The following is a 25,501-nucleotide window of genomic DNA, read 5'->3' as shown; positions in this document are numbered from 1 at the left end:
AATCCAAACTATCTTCTCCTTTCACCAATCAGCCCGGCAGATGTTGTGTCCATCATACACTCTCTAAAATCCAAGGCAGGGAACACCAGTGAAATTCCGTCCATTGTATACAAGAGAGCCTCCCATGCCCTTGCCCCACCCATAGCCCTACTGTTCAACAAATCTATAACCCTGCTATTGCTTTGCTCTTCAACAAGCCACTTGAACTCCAAACCTTTCCAGATATTCTAAAAAAGCGAGAGTAACACCTTTCCACAAATGTGGTGATCTCACAGATGTTAACAACTACAGACCTATATCAATCCTGCCAAACTTGTCAAAAAATTTTGAAAAACTAATCTATAAGCAGCTTTACTCGTATCTAGCCAAACACAATATACTTAGCCCTTGCCAATATGGCTTCAGACCCAAAAAAAGCACTAACGATGCACTTATTAGTATGCTTAACTCGATTCATACAGCTCTTGATAAAAATGAGTTCCCTGTTGGGTTATTTGTGAACCTGCGTAAAGCTTTTGACACTGTCAACCACCAAAACCTTCTTCTTAAATTACATCATTATGGAGTCAGAGGACACTCCCTGCAATACCTCAAATCCTACCTTACTGACAGGCTCCAGTATGTTTCTGTGAATAATACAATTTCTCCCACCCTACCCATCAACATTGGTGTTCCTCAGGGCAGCATACTTGGCCCTCTCCTCTTTCTCATCTACATTAATGACCTTCCAAATGCCTCCCAACACCTCAAACCAATTCTATTTGCAGACGACACAACCTTCATTTACTCCAGTCCTGACCCCCTTGCTCTAAATGCCACAGTAAATACTGAGCTAAATAAAGTCCATCTTTGGCTAACTGCCAACAAACTCACCCTTAACATTGACAAAACTTTCTATATTCTGTTTGGCAATAAATCCTCTAATCAAATAAATCTCAAAATAAACAATACCCAAATTTGTAACAAATTAGATGGCAAATTCCTTGGCATTCTCATTGACCACAAGCTGAATTTCCTGGGACACATTCTAAATATATCAAAAAAAGCTTCAAAAACTGTGGGCATTCTTTCTAAGATCAGATATTATGTACCACGCCCTGCCCTGGTGACTCTCTATTACTCCCTTATCTATCCATATCTCAACTATGGTATTTGTGCTTGGGGCTCTACTACCCAAAATCATTTACGTCCTCTAATTACTCAACACAAAGCTGCTATTAGGACATTATCCAACTCTGGCCCCAGACATCACTCCGTACCCCTACTCAAATCTCTGAATATGTTAGACATTAAGTCACTGCACATTCTCTCATGTGTATTATACATATATAAAACGCTAAACTGTAATGCCAATCCTGACCTCAAAAGCTTCATAGGAGGTTGAAACAGAACCCATGAGCACCACACCAGAAATAAATACAGTTTTGATATTCCTAGAGTACGACTTAATCAAACTAGAAATGCTCTACAAATCAAGGGGCCCAGAATGTGGAATGACCTTCCCAACCATGTTAAAGACTGTACCTCTCTCAACCAGTTTAAGATAAAAACGAAGCTATACCTAATAAATTCCCTGTAACCTACCTTACCCCTCTATTGTCAACTAATGTCTGTTTTTTTTATAGAGCACTGTTTGTCGACAGAATTGTATATGTGCTGCTTTTTCAGCTATGTTTTCATTTCTTGTTTTCATTTTACTCTTTATGCTCAATTAGTATTAAGCTTGTCATTTAAGTTTTTCATGCCCGAAACGCTTTGCGTAATAGTGGCTTTAGGCATTGTATGTACTAGCTCTATCTATAAGTCCACAAATCTTTGTAAAAATTTCTTGTATGTATGTACCTTACCTAAATAAACATTTATTTATTTATTTATTTATTTATTTATTTATTTATTTATTTATTTATTTATTTATTTATTTATTTATAGAGTGTCACACCTTCCCTGATATCCTCAAAAAAGCAAGAGTAACGCCAGTCCATAAAGGAGGCAATCCGGCGGACATAAACAATTATAGACCAATATCAAATCTACCCATTCTATCAAAAATATTTGAAAAAATTATCTACAATCAGCTCTATTCCTACCTCGTAAAATTCGACATACTCAGCCCCTGCCAGTTTGGCTTCCGGTCCCAAAAGAGCACGAACGATGCAATCATTAGTCTCCTTGACGTAATCTACTCAGCCCTTGACAAAAATGAGTTTCCGATTGGACTCTTCATTGACCTAAGAAAAGCCTTTGATACTGTTAATCACAACTACCTCTTACTTAAACTTCAGCATTATGGAATCCGAGGCCTTGCCCTTGACTACATCCGATCCTATCTTAGTGACAGTAACCAATATGTAACCATCAATGATACAACTTCTTCCACTCTACCAATTACCGTTGGAGTGCCACAGGGCAGTATCTTAGGACCTCTTCTATTTCTTATATATATAAACGATCTGCCTAATGTCTCTAATATTCTCAAACCTATATTGTTTGCTGACAATACTACCCTTATCTATTCAGACCTCAACCCACATACACTAAATAATGTTGTGAATAAGGAATTAAAAAAAGTCCACTTATGGATGTCAACAAACAAACTAACATTAAACATCGAAAAGACTTACTACATCTTATTTGGAAGCAAATCATCAAATGCAATTCAGCTACAGATAGACAACATTAACATCAGTAATAAAAATGATGGCAAGTTTCTTGGCCTCTTCCTAGACAAGAGACTCAACTTCAGCACCCACATTCAACACATAACTAACAAAGTCTCTAAGACAGTTGGTATACTCTCCAAAATCAGATATTATGTTCCTAACTCTGCTCTCCTCTCACTATATTATGCACTAATCTACCCCTATCTTAATTATGGTGTCTGTGCATGGGGGTCTACCACTGCAAACCACCTTAAGCCCATCATCACGCAGCAAAAATCTGCTATCAGAATAATAACTAACTCTGCTTTCAGACAACACTCAGCTCCCTTGTTTAAATCCCTAAATTTGCTAAATATTAACTCCCTCCACACATTCTCTTGTGTCAACTACATTTATAAAACCCTCTTCTTAAATGCAAACCATGCTCTGAAACTCTCCCTGGACGGATGTAATAGGACCCATTATCACCACACCAGAAATAAATATCTCTTTGATATCCCCAGGGTCAAACTTAATCTGTGTGAACACTCTATGCAAATTAAGGGACCTAGTCTATGGAACTCACTCCCTAATGAATTGAAAAAACTGTAAAACTTTTGCCTTATTTAAAAGCAAAACCAAAAAGTAACTAATTTCATCTTCTTAGTTTCCTACACTGAGCTTTAAATTTGCTCTGTACCTAGTGTTACCCAATCTCCTAATTTTTATGTAATATCAAACAACCTTATCATTGTGTTCATTGCTGTCTTCTTTTAGGTGCTAGCCATATGCTGTATTGTGCCTCCCAATTTTTGTCAACTACCATTCAAGCTGTCATTGCAATCAATCTTAGCTACCTATGTGCTTTAATATACTGTACCTACAACTTTCTCTCATCTTTTTTTATTATTATTTTCTTGCCATGTATCTGTTATCATCTTTTTTGTATAAATTTTGCAATTATTTACCTACTTAAAATTTTCTTAGATTAAGGACCTGCCCGAAACGCTGCGCGTACTAGTGGCTTTACAAGACTGTAATTACCAAATTATATATCCTCACATTCTCAATGTACCTTCTTGTATATGCATAAATAAATAAATAAATAAATAAATAAATAAATAAATAATTATGAATGAAGTACTTACACATTTCTTGGACACTATTGATGGTGTTATCTCTAAATTCCGCGATTTTTTCACATTCCATTATATAATGACGCAAAGTATGCGAATAGTTCTGCTGACAGAGTTTACATTTAGTAATATCTACACCAGCAGATGTTACAAATTCCCAGAGGTACTTGTAGCCGAGCCTAAGCTTAGCAGTGGTAACATCTAGAAGTCTGCTAACCTTATTGGATGACCCATAGACATGCGGTACTTCATGCATAATAGAATGATGATAGATGGAGTAACTGGTGTGAATTTCACTTTGTCTCAAGTCTCCAAAATTTAGTTGATGTTCCCGGAATATTGCTGCCCTCAGGCTGCTCAAAGGCAGTCCAAGTTGGTAATCAATTCCCTGTTTACGAACAAAAGTCTTCATTAACCACCAGTCCCATATGGTGACACAAATTTCGGAAATTATACAACACCGTTTGAACCTTTGAAATATCTTGACCCTGAAACAAAATATCATCGGCATATATGATCGGAGTTCATGTGATCGGCAAGTTCATTGTTTATTTCATAAGTTACTCCATCCTCCCCAGGGGCAATTGAATATCCTCTGCAATATGGTGCAATAAACCCATCTGGCCTTGTTGATATTGAATATCCTCTGTCATAAAACGTTGTGCGTATTAGTGGCTTCTTCTTAACAGTCTCCGTGGTGTAGTGGTAAGACACTCGCCTGGCGTTTCGCGAGCGCTATGTCATGGGTTCGTATCCTGGCCGGGGAGGATTTACTGGGCGCAATTCCTTAACTGTAGTCTCTGTTTAACGCAACAGTAAAATGTGTACTTGGATGAAAAAACGATTCTTCGCGGCAGGGGATCGTATTCCAGGGACCTGCCCGAAACAGATCTCACAGATGTTAACAACTACAGACCTATATCAATCCTGCCAAACTTGTCAAAAATTTTTGAAAAACTAATCTATAAGCAGCTTTACTCATATCTAGCCAAACTCAATATACTTAGCCCTTGCCAATATGGCTTCAGGCCCAAAAAAAGCACTAACGATGCACTTATTAGTATGCTTAACTCGATTCATACAGCTCTTACAATACAATACAATACAATACAATTTTATTTAGGTAAGGTACATACATACAATAAATATTTACAAGGATTGTTTGACTTATAGGTAGAGCTAGTACATACAATGCCTAAAGCCACTATTACGCAAAGCGTTTCGGGCATGATAAACTTAAATGACAAGCTTAATACTAATTGAGCATAATGAGTAGAATGAAAACAAGAAATGAAAACATAGATGAAAAAGCAGCACAAATACAATTATGTCGACAAACAGCGCTCTTTAAAGAAAAAAACAGACATTGGTTGACAATAGAAGGGTAAGGTAGGTTACAGGGAATTTATTAGGTATAGCTTCGCTTTTAACTCAAACTGGTTGAGAGAGGTACAGTCTTTAACATGGTTGGGAAGGTCATTCCACATTCTGGGCCCCTTGATTTGTAGAGCATTTCTAGTTTGATTAAGTCGTACTCTAGGAATATCAAAACTGTATTTATTTCTGGTGTGATGCTCATGGGTTCTGATACAACCTTCTATGAAGCTTTTGAGATCAGGATTGGCATTATAGTTTAGCGTTTTATATATGTATAATACACATGAGAGAATGTGCAGTGACTTAATGTCTAACATATTCAGAGATTTAAGTAGGGGTACCGAGTGATGTCTGGGGCCAGAATTGGATATTGTCCTAATAGCAGCTTTGTGTTGAGTAATTAGAGGACGTAAGTGATTTTGTGTAGTAGAGCCCCAAGCACAAATACCATAGTTGAGATATGGATAGATAAGGGAGTAATAGAGAGTCACCAGGGCTGGGCGTGGTACATAATATCTGATCTTAGAAAGAATGCCCACAGTTTTTGAAACTTTTTTTGATATGTTTAGAATGTGTCCCTGGAAATTAAGCTTGTGGTCAATGAGAATGCCAAGGAATTTGCCATCTAATTTGTTACAAATTTGGGTGTTGTTTATTTTGAGATTTATTTGATTAGAGGATTTATTGCCAAACAGAATATAGAAGGTTTTGTCAATGTTAAGGGTGAGTTTGTTGGCAGTTAGCCACAGATGGACTTTATTTAGCTCAGTATTTACTGTGGCATTTAGAGCAAGGGGATCAGGACTGGAGTAAATGAAGGTTGTGTCGTCAGCAAATAGAATTGGTTTGAGGTGTTGGGTGTTTCTTGATAAAAATGAGTTCCCTGTTGGGTTATTTGTGGACCTGCGTAAAGCTTTCGATACTGTCAACCACCAAAACCTTCTTCTTAAATTACATCATTATGGTGTCAGAGGACACTCCCTACAATACCTCAAATCCTACCTTACTGACAGGCTCCAATGTGTTTCTGTGAATAATACAATTTCTCCCACCCTACCCATCAACATTGGTGTTCCCCAGGGCAGCATACTTGGCCCTCTCCTCTTTCTCATCTACATTAATGACCTTCCAAATGCCTCCCAACACCTCAAACCAATCCTATTTGCTGACGACACAACCTTCATTTACTCCAGTCATGATCCCCTTGCTCTAAATGCCACAGTAAATACTGAGCTAAATAAGGTCCATCTGTGGCTAACTGCCAACAAACTCACCCTTAACATTGACAAAACTTTCTATATTCTGTTTGGCAATAAATCCTCAAATCAAATAAATCTCAAAATAAACAATACCCAAATTTGTAACAAATTAGATGGCAAATTCCTTGGCATTCTCATTGACCACAAGCTGAATTTCCAGGGACACATTCTAAACGTATCAAAAAAAGTTTCAAAAACGGTGGGCATTCTTTCTAAGATCAGATATTATGTACCACGCCCTGCCCTGGTGACTCTCTATTACTCCCTTATCTATCCATATCTCAACTATGGTATTTGTGCTTGGGGCTCTACTACCCAAAATCACTTACGTCCTCTAATTACTCAACACAAAGCTGCTATTAGGACAATATCCAATTCTGGCCCCAGACATCACTCGGTACCCCTACTCAAATCCCTGAATATGTTAGGTTATCTTCTTGAGGTTATCTTGAGATGATTTCGGGGCTTTTAGTGTCCCCGCGGCCCGGTCCTCGACCAGGCCTCCACCCCCAGGAAGCAGCCCGTGACAGCTGACTAACTCCCAGGTACCTATTTACTGCTAGGTAACAGGGGCATTCAGGATGAAAGAAACTTTTGCCCATTTGTTTCTGCCTCGTGCGGGAATCGAACCCGCGCCACAGAATTACGAGCCCTGCGCGCTATCCACCAGGCTACGAGGCCCTTCCATTAGACATTAAGTTACTGCACATTCTCTCATGTGTATTATACATATATAAAACGCTAAACTGTAATGCCAATCCTGATCTCAAAAGCTTCATAGAAGGTTGTAACAAAACCCATGAACACCACACCAGAAATAAATACAGTTTTGATATTCCTAGAGTACGACTTAATCAAACCAGAAATGCTCTACAAATCAAGGGGCCCAGAATGTGGAATGACCTTCCCAACCATGTTAAAGACAGTACCTCTCTCAACCAGTTTAAGTTAAAAACGAAGCTATACCTAATAAATTCCCTGTAACCTACCTTACCCCTCTATTGTCAACCCATGTATGTTTTTTTTTTTTTTCCAAATCAACGCTGTTTTAATGTAATTTTCTGTAATAATTTGTAATTGTATTTGTGCTGTTTTTTCAACAATGTTCCCCCCTCTTTTACCTCTATTTTTATTTGTACTCAACGCATTTTTTTCTTTTTACCCATTAGTTTTAAGCTTTAGTCAGTAGTGTTTTTTTTCCTGCCCGAAACGCTTTGCGTAATAGTGGCTTTAGGCATTGTATGTACTAGCTCTATCTATAAAGCCAACAAACTTTGTATAATCTCTTTATGTATGTACCTTTGCCTAAATAAAAATTATTATTATTATTATTATTATTATTATTATTAAACGCTACGCGTACTATAGTGGCTGTACAAGAATGTAACAACTCTTGTATATATCTCAAAAAAAAAAAAAAAGGTATTGTATGTACTAGCTCTATCTATAAATCCAACATTATGTTTGTAACTCATCTTCTATGTATGTACTTTTACTTAAATAAAAAAAAAAATTATTTTTTTTATTTTTATATATGGTGTAATAAACCCATCTGGCATTGTTGCTTTCTATTGATAATAACTTTAGTCTCCACAAACATGTGTGCTTGGGTAACATTTAAGACATTCTTAATGGTTCAACATGTGAAAAAATCGCGGAATTTAGAGATAATACCATCAATAGTGTCAAAAAATGTGTAAGTACTTCATTCATAATGATGTGCTGCCCGAAATCTTAGCGAAGTATCCAAAATTTGCTTACTGTAGGTAATGCATGCACATGTCTGTAATGCTGCCGCCCAGTTGGGTGGGTGTGGAGCAAGACTAGTAACTGTGTGACTCACCATAGATGTATATATAATGCCTTGTATAGTGACTGTTGTGAGCCTCTTGTTGATCACATGTGACACAAAAGATTATTGATGTGTGTGATTAAATACGTATATGTATGTATATATATATATATATATATATATATATATATATATATATATATATATATATATATATATATATATATATATATATATATATATATATATGTCGTACCTAGTAGCCAGAATGCACTTCTGGGCCTACTATTCAAGGCCCGATTTGCATAATAAGCCAAGTTTTCCTGAATTATTTTATTTTCTCTAATTTTTTTCTTATGAAATGATAAAGCTACCCATTTCATTATGTATGAGGTCAATTTTTTTTTTTGGAGTAAAAATTAACGTAGATATATGACCGAACCTAACCAACCCTACCTAACCTAACATAACCTATGTTTATAGGTTAGGTTAGGTTAGGTGGCCGAAAAAGTTAGGTTAGGTTAGGTTAGGTTAGGTAGTCGAAAAACAATTAATTCATGAAAACTTGGCCTATTAGGCAAATCGGGCCTTGCATAGTAGGCAGAGTACTGCATTCTGGCTACTAGGTACGACATATATATATATATATATATATATATATATATATATATATATATATATATATATATATATATATATATATATATATATATATATATACACACGTATGTTAGTTAGTTAGTTTAGTTCATTTATTATGCACCCCATACCCATCTTGTGGGCGGTAGTGGAAAGGGATACAGAGGCACATAATGGGCTCAGGGACTGAACCCCACAATTCATTTAGCTAAGCAAGTTACAATCTTGATGAGCTAGTTACAAAATTCAATATAAGTCGTCACATCAACAATGGGTTCGAGATCGACCTCAAGTACAGTTTCTAAATTAAGCAACTGACATATGTAGAGAGCTAGTGTCAAAATTTATATGTTTGTCCTGCACACCGCCCCCCATCCAGTGGGCAGCGGTGGAGAGGTTACAATCACTTAGTTACTACCTACAGTTAGCAAACTGGGGATATTTGGCTAAAATTTCTGGTAGCAGATCATTTTGAATGAAATATTGACACATCGCTGGAACATTGGTTATAGAATTGTCTCTAAATTCACGTATCTTTTCGCACTCCATCACATAGTGACGGAGGGTGTGCGAATAATTTTGTTGACACAGTTTACATTTGGTCAGGTCTACATCAGCAGATAATGAGAATTCCCAGAGATACTTGTAACCGAGTCTAAGCCGAGCAGTAGTAACATCTAGAAGTCTGCTGATTTTATTGGATGATCCATAGATGTGTGGCTCCTCTTGCATGATAGTATGATGATAGATGGAATTACTGGTGTCAATTTCACTTTGCCTCAGATCTACAAGATCTTGTTGAAGTTCTCGGTGTACTGCTGCTCTCAGATTGCTCATTGACAATCCAAGGTTACACTCAACGGCTCCATTAAAGGCAGATTCTTTGGCTAACTTATCAGCTCTATCATGCATTCGGAGGCCAACATGAGATGGAGACCACATGAAATGGACTGTTACCATCCTTAATAATTTTGTTGTATTTGTGTCTAGCTTCGGACACGAGCATGTTACAGTTATGTCTTAAGAGTTGAGAGCATTTAAGGATGATAAGGAGTCACTTACAATTAATGTATCAAGTTTGGAGACTTGTACACATTTCAGTGCACGTATGTATAAATGTTTTCATGTGTATATAACATTAATAATTTTGTAACTAGCGTCAAAAATTGTTATTTGCTTGCTAAACGAACTAGAGGGGTTCAGTTCCTGAACCGATTATGTGCCTCTGTAATCCTTTAATTACACCATCGCCCATGGGATGGGTATGGGGTGCATAATAAAGAAAGAAATTGAATTAACGGTTCAACTATAGACGAATGTGACAGAAATGCTACTAGATTTTTGTGGTCTCAATTCTTACCTGATCTGAAATGTTGATTAAAATGTTTTACTGGTTACTGGTACAGTAGTAGTTCTGCTTAGAGCTAGCAATACGGTACTAATTCCATTTGAATACTATAATTCTAAAACATCTTTTCATGCACTCAAAAGATCTTGATCAAGCGGGGAGAGAATGTAAATAATCTTCAAGGAATGAGCATGGGGTGCAAAATAAACTACTAATCACAGGATATGACACTATGATATTCGTGCTCTATTTTGGGGTAAATAAAATACATGATTATTTTCAAAATATATATTTTAATGACAATTTTTTTAAAGATATTGCATGTTTCGGAATTTCTGATGGTATAGAACATATCCATTTAACCTACCCAAAGTTACCCGAAAACCTTCTAGCATTACACAAGTAACGGAGAAATAAGACATATTTACCCACTATAAAGATGATATTGAATGTCTTTTAATATGGATGCATGTTAATTATACTATTATATGGCTTCAGACCCAAAAAAGCACTAACGATGCACTTATTAGTATGATTAACTTGATTCATGCAACTCTTGATAAAAATGAGTTCCCTGTTGGGTTATTTGTGGACCTGCGGAAGGCTTTTGACACTGTCAGCCACCAAAACCTTCTTCTTAAATTGCATCATTATGGAGTCAGAGGACACTCCCTGCAATACCGAAAATCTTACCTTACTGACAGGCTCCAGTATGTTTCTGTGAATAATTCAATTTCTCCCACCCTACCCATCAACATTGGTGTTCCTCAGGGCAGCATACTTGGCCCTCTCCTCTTTCTCATCTACATTAATGACCTTCCAAATGCCTCCCAACACCTCAAACCAATTCTATTTGCTGACGACACCACCTTTATTTACTCCAGTCCTGACCCCTTTGCTCTAAATGCCACAGTAAATACTGAGCTAAATAAAGTCCATCTTTGGCTAACTGCCAACAAACTCACCCTTAACAGTGACAAAACTTTCTATATTCTGTTTGGCAATAAATCATCTAATCAAATAAATCTCAGAATTAACAATACCCAAATTTGTAACAAATTAGATGGCAAATTCCTTGGCGTTCTCATTGACCACAAGCTGAATTTCCAGGGACACATTCTAAATATATCAAAAAAAGTTTCAAAAACTGTTGGCATTCTTTCTAAGATCAGATATTATGTACCCTGCCATGCCCTGGTGACGCTCTATTACTCCCTCATCTATCAATATCTCAACTACGGTATTTGTGCTTGGGGTTCTACTACCCAAAATCCTTTACGTCCTCTAATTACTCAACACAAAGCTGCCATTAGGACAATATCCAACTCTGGCCCCAGACATCACTCAGTACCCCTACTCAAATCTCTGAATATGTTAGATATTAAGTCACTGCACATTCTCTCATGTGTATTATACATATATAAAACGCTGAACTGTAATGCCAATCCTGACCTCAAAAGCTTCATTGAAGGTTGTAACAGAGCCCATGAGCACCACACCAGAAATAAATTGAGTTTTGACATTCCAAGAGTACGACTTAATCAAACTAGAAATGCTCTACAAATCAAGGGACCCAGAATGTGGAATGACCTTCCCAACCATGTTAAAGACTGTACCTCTCTCAACCAGTTTCAGATAAAAACGAAGCACTACCTAATAAATTCCCTGTAACCTACCTTACCCCTCTATTGTCAACCCATGTCTGCAATTCAGGCTTGTTCGCATTTGTGTTCCTCACGTGTGCCCCCAAAGAATGAGGTGATTTGGTAAAATGCTATGCCCAAGATTACTATCCGAGTGCCGGCGGTGGGGTGGTTCAAATAGCCTCGGCTATCACCTCATTATGTCCGGTCGTGATGGTCAAGTGGATTAAGGCGTCTTGTACATACCAGTTGCGTTGCTCCAGGGAGTATGGTTTCGAGTCACTTCTGGGGTGTGAGTTTTCAGTTGCATATTGTCCTGGGGACCATTCAGGCTTGTTCGCATTTGTGTTCCTCACGTGTGCCCCAAAGAATGAGGTGATTTGGTAAAATGCTATGCCCAAGATTACTATCCGAGTGCCGGCGGTGGGGTGGTTCAAATAGCCTCGGCTATCACCTCATTATGTCCGGTTGTGATGGTCAAGTGGATTAAGGCGTCTTGTACATACCAGTTGCGTTGCTCCTGGGAGTATGGGTTCGAGTCACTTCTGGGGGTGTGAGTTTTCAGTTATATATATATATATATATATATATATATATATATATATATATATATATATATATATATATATATATATATATATATATATATATATATATATATAAAGTTTGTGTGTGTGTAATTTATATAAATAAATAATTAAATATTAATTTTGTTAATATCTTTTCAGGGAAAACTTGCAAGTACAATTCGTATACAAGAGGGGCAACAAGAGCCAGAGGATGTCTACTAAGAAAATATATAAGTCTTTATCCTCACACTCTTGATATATGGTCTTCTCTGGTCTCTTTATTTTCTCTCCTCACAAATGTCCCTTTTTTTATTTCTTTTACGTTTCTCTCCTGTTTTTCTTGTCTTTTAATCTCTCCTTTCCTCCTCTCTTCTAACACCTCTCGTTTCCTGTCTCTTCTAGCTTCTCTCTTCCTTTACTTTTTATATTTGTGGTATTCATTTATGTCATTTTTATCTTGTATATTTTTCTTGTATCTTTTTCTTATCTTGTGTTTCTCTTCCCCTTCTCTTCAATGATTTCTCATTTCTCTCCTCTCTCTGTTGTTTCTGTTCTGTCTTCTCTCTCCTTGCCTTAATTTTGTTCTGTCTCCTCTTTTGTTGTGTGTGTCTTTCTGTCTCTGTCTGTCTGTCTCTCTCTTTCTCTCTCTCTCTTTCTTTCTCTCTTTCTCTCACTCTCTCTCTGGCTCTCTTGCTCTCTCTCTCGCTCTCTCTCTTGCTCTCTCTCTCTGGCTCTCTCTCTCTCTCTCTCTCTCTCTCTCTGGCTCTCTTTCTCTCTCTGGCTCTCTCTCTCTCTCTGGCTCTCTCTCTCTCTCTCTGGCTCTCTCTCTCTCTCTGGCTCTCTCTTTCTCTCTGGCTCTCTCTCTCTCTCTCTCTCTGGCTCTGGCTCTCTCTCTGGCTCTCTCTCTCTCTCTGGCTCACGCTCTCTCTCTCTCTGGCTCTGTGGCGCTCTCTCTCTCTCTGGCTCTGGGTCTCTCTCTCTGGCTCTCATATTTCATTTGATTTAAAAATGTCTGAGATTTTTACTTAATCTAAGTTATGTGCCAATATGAATATTATACATGACTGTTTTTTCTTTTCTTTCTCTCTCTCTTTCTCCCTTTCTTTCTTTCTCTTTCTTTCCTTCTCTCTCTCTCTTTTTCTTTCTCTTTCTACATGAATATTATACTTGACTGTGTTTACATTCACTTGTAGATTTTTATTTTTAGTTAATTAGTCCTAAACTTTTGATTAATAGATTTTTATTATTAGTCATAGAAAAACTATAGTGATATATGTATACTCGGAAAATTTTACTTGTTTTAGTTTTAAGTAACAATAACTGCTTATAACGTCAGACTGATCTCAGCATGACATGAATCACAGGCTGCTTGATCACAAAATCTATTGTGTTCACATATTGCATATATAGATTTTTATAGATTTTGAAATTTTTACTTTTATATTCTGTTATAGATATAGTCTATATATTTCGAGCTATTACATATATTTTGTTGTATTACTCATTCTTAATTAAATAAATATAATATTTTAATTCTCTTTTTGTACCCTATTTATTTGTAATTTACACATACATATATAGGATGTCCATTTCTTTCTCAGATATGTCTTCTTTCTTTCTCTCCCTTTCTATTTCATATATGAATTAAAAAATTATTATACCCTAATTTACCCTAAACGTTTTAATGTAGGTAATTAAAAGATTATAAAGTTTTTAGAAATGTTAATTATTTACGTTCTAAGGTCGTATATAAAAGTTCTCAAAAAAACTTTTCTAAACGTAATTATAAACGTGCTGAAAACAATGAAATGTCGTTTTTAGGATGTTTTAAAAACATGAAAATGTTTGCTGGGTGTTTTCTTAAACAACGCTGTTTGTCGACCTATTTGTATTTGTGCTGCGTTTTCAGCCATGTTTCCCTCTTTTTTATCTTTATTTTTATTTGTTCTCAATACATTTTATTCTTTATACTCATTTAGTATTAAGTATTAGTCATTAAAGTTTTTTCCTGCCCGAAACGCTTTGGGTAATAGTGGCTTTAGGCATTGTATGTACTAGCTCTATCTATAAATCTATCAATATATGTAAAATCTCTTGTATGTATGTACCTTACCTGAATAAAAAAAGTATTTTATTTTATTTTATTGATTGGCTGGTGTATAGCGCTCCACACAACCAAAGCTGGTCCATGTATTTACAAATATAATAACCCAATGCTACCCCGGCCTTCTCGCATTACACAAGTAATGAAAAAATGTGACATATTTACCCCTATAAAGATGGTATTTAATGTAATTTTAATATGAATGCATGCTAATTAGACAATTGATTGGCTGATGCGTACAGCTCCACACACCCAGAGTGAAACCATCTGATTACCCAAAGCCAGCCATAGCTATCCAATCATATCCCAAAACCTCCTTGCATTACACAAGTAATGAAAAAATATGACATATTTACCGACTATAATTATGGCATTGAATGTAGTGTTCATGTGTCCGGATACCGGTGATTATGTAGTATTACTTATTTAACCATAATGCCTTTCACATAAATTATATATATTACTTGAAATGTAGTCACAGTAATGTCTACATCTCTGCCTTTCTTCTGACATATAAATCTTGAAGGTTAATTAGCATATATATGCATGTTAATTAGACAATTGATTTACTGGTGTGTAGAGCAGGTCCATGTATTTACCCAAACCTATCCATAGTTACCCAGTGCTACCCCGGCCTTCTAGAATTACACAAGTAATGAAGATATATGACATATTTACCCCCTATAATGATGTTATTGAATGTATTATTAATATGATGCATGTTAATTACACAATTGATTGGCTAATGTGTACGGCTCTACACACACACCCAGAGCGAGTCCATTTATTTACCCAAAACCACCCATAGCTACCTAATCATACCCCAAAATTTCCTTGCATTATATAAGTAATGAAGAAATACGACTTATTTATCTATTATAATGATGGAATATAATGTAGAATTTGGAAAAACATGGATTTACTCTGAACTAATCTCTTGATACGTAAATAAGTATATAGTAGTTGAAGTAGCGAATGCATACCAGCGAATAATCATCAGCATCTATATAAGAAAACTATTGTCCCATGGAGTTAATTTCACTTCCAGACACCTATTTTTTAATACAACTTCAATGCTTTCTGGCTATTTATGCTAAATATTGGCACTGGAACATTATCTAACACAGTTCAGAGTTACAAACCCATTAAGATTTCAACTTAGATTCAACAGAGCAGAAGAAGTTGTTAAATACATGGAACAAAATCTTACTGAAGTGACGATACGAGTCATAAATACTCATACTCCACCCAAGTAAAACAGAAACAAACAGCACTTAGTGGGCCAGCCAAAGGCTTATGGCCTACTCAGGAATATCCCTGAAAAAAAAAAACGAGCTACCGATGTGTTAAAATATACCTACTAATTTCTCTCTTGCCATTTACCGGTTATCACTTTAAATTTTGCTAGAATTTACCTACTTAAAATTATGTTAGATTAAGGACCTCCCCAAAATGCTAGGGGTACTAGTGGCTTTACAAGAATGCTAATACCATGTTATGTATCCTCACAAGCAATGTACCTTCTTGTATATATATAAATAAATAAATAAATACAGGATTATGTTAGCCAGTCAGGCTAACATAATTCAAATTAAAAAAATTTGAATTGCCAGTCAGACATATATAATTGCCAATTGGGTTAACATAATTGCCAGTCAGGCTAATATAATTGCTAGTTACATGCTAATATAATTGTCAATAAGGCTAATATAATTGCTAGTCAGGCTAACAAAATTACCAGTTACAAGCTAATATGACTGCCAGTTACAGGCTAATATGATTGCCAGTTACAGGTTAATATGATTGCCAGTTATATGGTAACTGTCATTTACAGAATAATGAAATTACCAGTTACAGGATAAGATAATTGCCAGTTACAAAATAGGATAATTGCCAGTTACAGGATAAGATAATTGCCAGTTACAGAATAACACAATTGCCAATTACAGGATAAAATTATTGCTAGACAGGCTAACATAATTACCAGTCAGGCTGGCATAATTACCAGTTAGGCAGACATAATTACTATTCAGGATAAGTAAGTAAGTAAGTAATTATCAAAAGAAGGCACCAAACCGGGAAGGCTATGTAGCACCATCAAAGATGCAAAATAATCAGAGGGTGCTAAATATCACCAAGGATGCCAATACGAGAACAAAAACGCATAAGGCGAACGATATCAAAAGTATCTGAGTCACCAAGAATTCTATCGAGGGACAGGTGACCGCGAGGGGCGGTCGGAAAGCAAGACATACGCTCGTCCTGGAAGTCAGGATATTCAAGAAGGACATGCACGACCGTAAGAGGGACAATGCAACTAGGACAATAAGGAGCAGGGCGGCGCTCCATCAAGTGACCATGGGTTAAGCGAGTATGGCCAATACCCAACCTCGCCAGAGCTGTTTCCCACCGCCGGTTACGGTGGAAGGAGGACTGCCACGAGGAAACAACATTTAAGAGTACGTAGCTTGTTACTAGTAACAGACAACCAAGAAGCCTGCCAACGGGTAAGGACTGAGGAATGGATAACCGGGTAAAAGTCGGAATACGGAATGCCCTTACGAGAGATGGGACAAGAGCGGACAGCTTCCTTGGCGGCAGCATCCGCACGCTCATTTAAAGACACACCAATATGGCTGGGAACCCAACAAAACTCAACCGACTTAAATTTACTGTGAACGAGAAACAGCCAATGCTGGATCTCGACAACCACTGGATGAACTGGATTAAAGGACCCGAGAGCCATGAGGGCACTACGAGAGTCAACAACAACTACAAAGGAAGACTGACAACGAGAAAGTAGGAGACGAAGAGCATAGAGAATAGCATAGAGTTCCGCTATAAAGATGCTAGTCTCCGGAGGCAAGCGACACATATAAGTGCGATCAGGAAAAACAACAGAGTAGCCAACACCGTCCGCTGACTTAGACCCATCGGTGAAGACAGAAACGGAGTGGGAGTGAGAAGAAAAGTGCTCGAGGAAAAGGCGTTTTAGAACCGTAGGAGGGGTAAAAGCTTTAGTGATACGGGTCAAGGATGTACAAAACCGCGGAAGAGGGACCCTCCATGGGGGTAAAGAAGGAACAACACGAGGAGAAACATCAGAAATACGAACGGAAAGAGAATCCTGCAGGCGAGATAACCGGACAGAAAGAGGGAGGTGGTGAAGAGGAACAGGAACCGCAGGAGGGGTAAAAGTTAAAGCACGACAGAGGCGAGAGGAAGGATGTTGCAAGGACAGCGCAAGATAGCGAAGACAGTAGCGATCACGGCGGTCCTGGAGAGACAGGAAGCCAGTGTCAACATACAAGCTAAGGACGGGAGTCGAATGAAAGGCACCAGAACTGAGGCGCAACCCAGTATGGTGCAAAGCATCAAGACGGCGAAGAGTAGAAGGAGAAGCAGACGAGTAAGCAGGGCAACCATAATCGAGCTTAGACAGGACGAGAGAGGAATGTAAAGCAAGGAGAGTGCGCCTATCTGCCCCCCAAGAAGTATGGGACAAGACCCGAAGGAGGGTAAGGGCCTTAGAGCACTCAACACGGAGGTAAGAGATATGGGGAGACCAAGACAAACGAGTGTCAAGGAATAACCCCAAAAGCTTCGCAGAATCTTTGTATTCAAGGGGATGACCATAAAGTGACAAAGAGGGACGAAGAACAACCCGTTTCCGTGTAAATGTCATGGCACAAGTCTTAGAAGTAGAGAACTTGAAGCCATGATCAGTGGCCCAAGACGACACGGAATCAATTGCAAGTTGAAGCCGGCGTTGAAGGAGAGGCGAATCATCACCCTGACAACAAAGGGTAAGATCATCGACATAGAGAGCGGAGAAGACACCAGAAGGAAGAGAGGAAAGAAGACCATTGAGGGCAACCAGAAAAAGAGTAGTGCTCAGAACACTACCCTGGGGCACACCTTCGTATTGCTGAAAAGAGGGAGAGAGCGCGGTACCAAGGCGCACCCGAAAGGAACGACGAGAGAGGAAGCTGCGGAGAAAGAGAGGGAGATGACCACGAAGGCCAAAAGAATGAAGTTGAGATAGGATATGATAACGCCAAGTGGTGTCGTAAGCCTTTTCCAGGTCAAAAAGGACGGCAACAACGGAGGTCTTCGCAGCAAAAGCAGTACGAATATAGACCTCAAGGTTCACCATGACATCTGTCGTGCTGCGGCACTTGCGGAAACCAAATTGAGAAGGGGAGAGGAGGTGATGGTGTTCCAGGAACCACATCAGACGAACGTTAACCATACGTTCAAAGAGTTTGCAGACACAACTTGTGAGAGCAATAGGGCGAAAGTCCTTAGGGGAAGAACCCAGAGACCCCGGTTTGCGAACAGGGAGGACAACGGCATCGAGCCAGTCCTCAGGGACTGACGACGACTCCCAGATCCGATTATACAGACTCAGTAAATACTGAGACGTGCTCGGAGGGAGATGGCGAAGCATCTCATAATGAATACCATCGGAGCCCGCCGCCGTAGAACCGCAGAGGGCCAGGGCAGAACGAAGTTCAGAGAGAGAGAAGGGATCATTATAGGGAAGCTGAAGATGAGTGCAGAAATCTAAAGGACGAGACTCAAGGACAGGTTTACGAAGAAGGAAAGATTGGGGAAGATGAAGACCAGAGCTAACAGAAGAAAAGTGGGAACCCAGTTCGGAAGCGACATGCAACGGGACCGCCACAAGAGTATCATGGAGGTGAAGGACCGGTGAAACATCGGGAACGAACTTACCCGCTATCTTGCGGATACGCTTCCAGATCTGGGCCAGAGGGGTTTCGGACGTAATTGTTGTGACATAAGATGCCCAACATTCACGTTTAGCCGTACGGATGGCCCTACGGGCCACCGCACTCGCTTTCCGAAAGAAAAGAAAAGAATCGGTCGTCTGCCTACGGCGGTGCCTCTTCCAGGCTGCACGCTTACAGCGGACAGCCCGAGCACAGTCCGCATTCCACCAGGGAACGCACTTCCGCGGACCCCGAGAGGAAGAGCGAGGAATAGAGCGGAGGGCAGCGTTGAAGACAGTGTCATGAAAAAGGAGGAGAGCGCGAGAGAGAGGCAGAAGGGAGAGGTCAGAGAGAGCAGCACTGAGGGTAAATAGGGTCCAGTCTGCCTTAGCAAACTGCCACCTAGGGAAAGAGAGGGAAGGGCGAAAAGAGAAAAAGGAAACAAGGATGGGGAAATGATCACTTCCATGGAGGTCATCAAGAACCTGCCACGTGAAATCTAAGTAAAGAGAAGAAGAGCAGAGAGAAAGATCAAGACAAGAAAGGGTGCGAGTCCGAGAGTCCAAATGAGTGGGCTCACCAGAATTCAGAAGAGACAGGGAAGAAGATAGGAGAAACGGCTCAAGGAGGCGACCCCGGGTATTCGTCAGAACGTCACCCCAAAGAGAATGACGACAATTGAAGTCACCCAGCAGGAGCACAGGCTCCGGCAAGGAGTCTAGGTGGTGTTTCAAATCAGGAAGAGAGAGCGGGACACTCGGGAGGGGAAGGAGCAACAGAGCCAGAAGTAGGAGCTAAGGAAGAAAGCGAAGCCTTCTTACCCGCCGGGGAAGAGGAAGGAGAGGAGCCAGGCTTACGCTTCTGACTTAAAGAGACAGGTGTCCCAGCAACTACGTACCGGGCAACGGATTCCAGTGTCTCAACAGGAGAAGCCAAACGAGAGCACACACGACGGCCGTTAGGAGAGCGATGGACATCCGCCTGCACCGACAGGCGGCGGGGAGAGCCGATAGATGGAGGAAGAGGATGGGAAGGAGGATCAGAGGGGGACGAGGAAGAATACACAGGAGACATGACAGACCGGGTTGAAAGAAGGGGAACCCCAGACAGAGGACCAGGAGGGGGACCCCCCGGGAAAGAACTCAAAGGAACAGAGGAGGGGGCAGTGGGCGTATCAGGGTCCAAGGCCCGGAAACGGTTGAGAGTCTGAGGAAGGGGGGAAGGACGAGGAGAGGAAGAGCGCAACACGCGAGCATAAGAGATGTTAGTATAAGGCGGGAGCCGGCGAACCTGGCGCCTCGCCTCAGGAAAAGACAAACGCTCCCGGTGTTTCAGGTTAAGGACGGCCGCCTCAAGCTTGTAATGGACACAGGCACGGGAGAACGTAGGATGGGCCTCACCGCAGTTGAGGCAGCGAGCTTGGGGAGAAGTGCACTCCGACTTAGAGTGACCTTCACTCCCACAACAAAGGACAGAGAGAGACAGTCCCAGAGCAGCGGAGGGCACCATGCCCAAACCTCCAGCACTTATTACAAAGTCGAGGAGAAGGAATATACTCCTGGACAGAGCACCTAGCACCAGCAAGAATGACAGAGGATGGAAGGGTCCTACCATCAAAGGTGATCTTCACAACGCGAAGGGGTTGACGGCGACGACCACGAGGGGGACGAGTAAACGAGTCAACCTGGAGGATAGAATGGCCTTGGGCATCAAGGATATGCCGAATATCATCGTGGCAATCCTGCAGATTCCGAACACCGGTTGCAACATGGGGTGGGAGGAGAATAGTGCCAACACTGGAATTCATCTGAACGTTCTTGGAGACCCGAACAGGGATCTCGCCAAGGCAAGATAAGGCAGCCAAGCGGGAAGCCGCATCCTGAGAAGGAGCAGCAACGACACGTGTACCGAGACGAGTGGGGTTGAAAGTAACATACGCATCCACGGAATCTACAAGATGCCGATGGAGGGAGAAATCGTCAGGAGGCGCAGAATCAAGAGGGAGGAGATCAAAGTATTTGGCCCATGAAGCAGGACCAAACAAGGCCTGATACGCATCAGCACGGGAAGGAATCGAGCGAGTGCGGTTGGGGCGCGAACGGCGTTGAGAACCCCTAGAGAGAGAGGGGTCAAAAGGCGCAGTAGTCACAACGAAAGACTTAGCCACACCAGGGGACGAAGTGGTCACCACCGGGGGCTGGAGGCTCGACCCAACCTCAGAGGAGGGAGGGGAGCTGGGGGAAGAAGACAGGACGGTCAAAGGAGGAGCAAGGTCGGGGCCCAACGCAGCGGGAGCTACAGAGCCTGGTCTTCCAATACAGGCCGACTCGGGGGCTTGGTCGCCCACCCCACGAGCCTGAGAGGGTACAACGGAAACATTCAACGACATAGAGACGAAAAGTAACAAATTCATCCACGAATGTGCCCCCAAACCCACCATGGAGCCACAATTAGAGGCAGGACACCCAACAGGAAGCTATCGCCGATCATGCCGGGGCCCCCTAGGGGTGCGTCGTGAGTATACGCCCCACAAACGCCACCTTAAGAACCGTCAGTCCGTCGAGATCGGGTTCAGCGACGAAAGGGGGATTGACAATAAAAGGTTCCCCTCGCTCGAGACGTCGGGTACTACAGTTCTACGGGTGCAAGAGTATGCCTCCTCAAGCACCCGGGCGTCAAAATAGAAGAAGTCCAAAGAAATAATCCAAAACAAGCAAAAGGTGGGCAGGAAACGACAAGCAGATAGGAGAAGAGGGGGGAGAAAAACGAAACATAAGGAAAAGGAAAAGCGATCCGGCACAATTGGAGAAGACAGCAGCAGGAGTGCAAGGCCAAAAAAGGACAGAGGACTGCCCAACGGAGCATCACACTCCGGCAGCCGTCCACCAAGCCCCCTCACGACGCCAACGGGCCGGAAGGGGAGGGGGTATTCAGGATAATATAATTACAAGTCAGGCTAATTTAATTGCTGTTCAATCTAATTTAATTGCCAGTTAGGGGAAATATAGCCTAACTGCTAAAGTTAGGCCAAAGTAAAAAATTCTAACTCGGACAGTTACAAATGCTAGTCAGGCTACTATAATTCTCAAGTAATTAATTCATACTTCTAATCAAGGGTAGTAAAACTCATAAATAGGCCCAAAACAAAAATAACAAAATGGACATGAGTTTGCAAAGAAATCTGAAATTCTCATTCCAATACAATGGTTTTATCTTGAGTACATCAAACTGTTTTCTACACCAGATCCGATGTTAGATAATATTACAATAAAATGTCTAACTTATCTACAGAGATTATATGCTAAATAAAGATCTACAGAGAACAAAAAAGAAAAAAAAATTATTCATGCAAATATGAAGTCATTAAAATTTTGTTTCATCTTTATTAAAATAATCACATATTTCTTTACCTTTGAACAATTTTAAGTTTTTGTACACCGACACCTTCCTTCTTGCCTGGTCTATGAGAAGCTCCTAACTTCAACACTGACAACTTCTTTATTTCTTTGGTGGTCGATGAGGAGTACCTAACTTCTTTGCTGACAACTTCTCTAGTTCTTGCTTGGTCTACAAAGAGTATCTGACTTTCATAAAAGAAGAAAATCATAAAATACCATTAGATCTTTAACTTTCATGATGAAACATATTTCTCAATCAAAACATAATAATAATAAATAATAATAATTTATTTAGGAACAGTACATACATAGTTGGAAAGTTGCAGTACAAACATTCTGTTAGATTTAAAGATAGAGGTAGTACATACAATACCTAAAGCCACTAGTACGCATAGCGTTTCGGGCAAGGAGAGGTGGGGAAAAAACACTTAGACTAAAACTTAATAGTAATTGAGCTTAAAGTATAAATTGAATTGAATGAAAAAAAAAAATAAAAGATAAAAAAAAGGGGGGAACATGGTAGAAAATAGCCAATATACAAGTTGGTCAACAAACAGCATTTTTTTTTTTTAAATAGTAAGACATGGGTTGACATTTATTAGTAAGGTAGGTTACATGGAGTTAATTAGGTAGTACTTAGTTTTCATCTTAAACTGGTTGAGAGAGGTACAATCTTTGACATAATTGGGAAGGTCATTCCACATTCTGGGTCCCTTGATTTGTAGAGCATTTTTAGTTTGATTAAGTCTAACTCTTGGAATATCAAATAGATATTTGTTTCTGGTGTGGTGCACATGAGTTCTGTTACAACCTTCTAGGAAGCGTTGAAGGTCAGGATTGACATTACAATTCAGAGTTTTAAATATATAGAGTACACAAGAGAGGATGTGCAGTGACTTAATATCTAACACATAACAATTACCACTGAAGGACATCCAACTGACATGGTGATAGCACAATACTGTATTTTCACTAATCTCAATTTCCAAACTTTATATCAGATTAAAGGTAAATTACTTTACTAATGTGTGCCTCATTATACCTCAACATTCTCTCAATTGACTTCCGTACTCGAAAACTTTAGCCTATTGCCTAAATGAACTATCTTGTGCTTCTTCACATCTGTAAGACGCTTGAATCTCTTCCCACACTCTGGACACTCATGAGGTCGATCATGTGAGTGCACAAACATGTGTGCTATTATATATTTACGTGTTTTAAAAATTTTTCCACATTCGGCACATTCAAAAGATCTCTCAGCCTCATGCACCATCCTGTGAGTCTTCATATTTCCCAGACGACTGAATCTCTTCCCGCACTCTGGACACACATGAGGTTTGTCACGTGAATGCAGCAGCATGTGAGTCTTAATACTTCCAAGCTGACTGAATCTCTTTCCACACACTGGACACTCATGAGATTTATCACATGCATACACTAACATGTGAACCTTCATACTTCCAAGGCGACTGAATTTCTTCCCACACTTTGGACATTCATGAGGTTTGTCACCTGAATGCACTAAGATGTGAGCCTTCATATTTCCAAGCTGACTGAATCTCTTCCCACACTCTGGACATTCATGAGGTTTGTCACCTGAATGCACTAACATGTGAGTCTTCATATTTCCAAGCTTATTGAATCTCTTCCCACACTCTGGACATTCATGAGGTTTGTCACCTGAATGCACTAACATGTGCTCAATTATTTGTCCACGAACTCTAAATTTTTTGCCACACTGAGCACATTCAAAAGGTCTTTCGTCCGCATGCATCATCCTGTGAATCTTCATATTTCCAGGCTTACTGAATTTCTTCCCACACTCTGGACATTCATGAGGTTTTTCACCTGAATGCACTAACATGTGAGTCTTCATACTTCCAAGACGACTGAATTTCTTCCCACACTCTGGACATGCATGAGGTTTTTCACCTGAATGCAATAACATGTGAATCTTCATACTTCGATGCTGACTGAATCTCTTCTCACACTCTGGACACTCATGAAGTTTGACATCTGAATGCACTAGCATGTGAGACTTCATATCTCCAAGACGACTGAATCTCTTCCCACACACTAGACACTGGTGAAGTTTATCTGAATGCACTAGCATGTGAGATTTCATATCTCCAAGACGACAAAATCTCTTCCCACACACTGGACACTGATGAGGTTCGTCACCTGAATGCACTAGCATGTGAGACTTCATATATCCCAGACGACTGAATCTCTTGCCACACTCTGAACACTGATGAGGTTTGTCACCTGAATGCACTAGCATGTGAGACTTCATATCTCCAAGACGACTACATCTCTTCCCACACACTGGACACTGATGAGGTTTGTCATCTGAATGCACTACCATGTGAGATTTCATATCTCCAAGACGACAAAATCTCTTCCCACACACTGGACACTGATGAGGTTCGTCACCTGAATGCACTAGCATGTGAGACTTCATATTTGTCAGACGACTGAATCTCTTCCCACACTCTCGACACTCATGAGATTTGTCACCTGAATGCACTAGCATGTGAGACTTCATATCTCCAAGACGACTGAATCTCTTCCCACACACTGGACACTGATGAAGTTTATCTGAATGCACTAGCATGTGAGACTTCATATCTCCAAGACGACAAAATCTCTTCCCACACACTGGACACTGATGAGGTTATCCACCTAAATGCACTAACATGTGACACTTCATACTTCCAAGACAAGTGAATACCTTCCCACACCTTGGACACTGGCGCGTCTTCAATTTCTTATTGATAGGTGCAGTTTGTGTGATGGTGTTCTCCGGGTGACTGCATGAGTGGTTATGGCGGGAGACGTGTCTCGTTTTTTTTTTTTTTTTTTTT

The 25,501-nt window shown here is 40.0% G+C and overlaps 1 protein-coding gene across 1 annotated transcript in view; it reads right to left on the bottom strand.

The window, feature by feature from the left end:
* Window positions 1-15,807: 15,807 nt before the first annotated feature.
* The window catches only part of LOC138350590 (uncharacterized), a 189,249-nt gene continuing 179,555 nt past the window's right edge, over window positions 15,808-25,501 (bottom strand). The window contains exons 7-10 of the mRNA XM_069301613.1: window positions 24,444-24,720; window positions 23,850-24,233; window positions 22,650-22,806; window positions 15,808-15,823 (exon numbers count right to left, since the gene is read on the bottom strand). Of these exons, the coding sequence (XP_069157714.1) occupies window positions 15,808-15,823; window positions 22,650-22,806; window positions 23,850-24,233; window positions 24,444-24,720 (834 nt within the window). The remainder of the gene's footprint in view (window positions 15,824-22,649; window positions 22,807-23,849; window positions 24,234-24,443; window positions 24,721-25,501) is intronic.

Source organism: Procambarus clarkii, chromosome 46 (genome assembly GCF_040958095.1).
Source record: "Procambarus clarkii isolate CNS0578487 chromosome 46, FALCON_Pclarkii_2.0, whole genome shotgun sequence".
Classification (NCBI taxonomy): Eukaryota; Metazoa; Arthropoda; class Malacostraca; order Decapoda; family Cambaridae; genus Procambarus; species Procambarus clarkii.
This window is presented reverse-complemented; position numbering and strand designations above follow the sequence as displayed.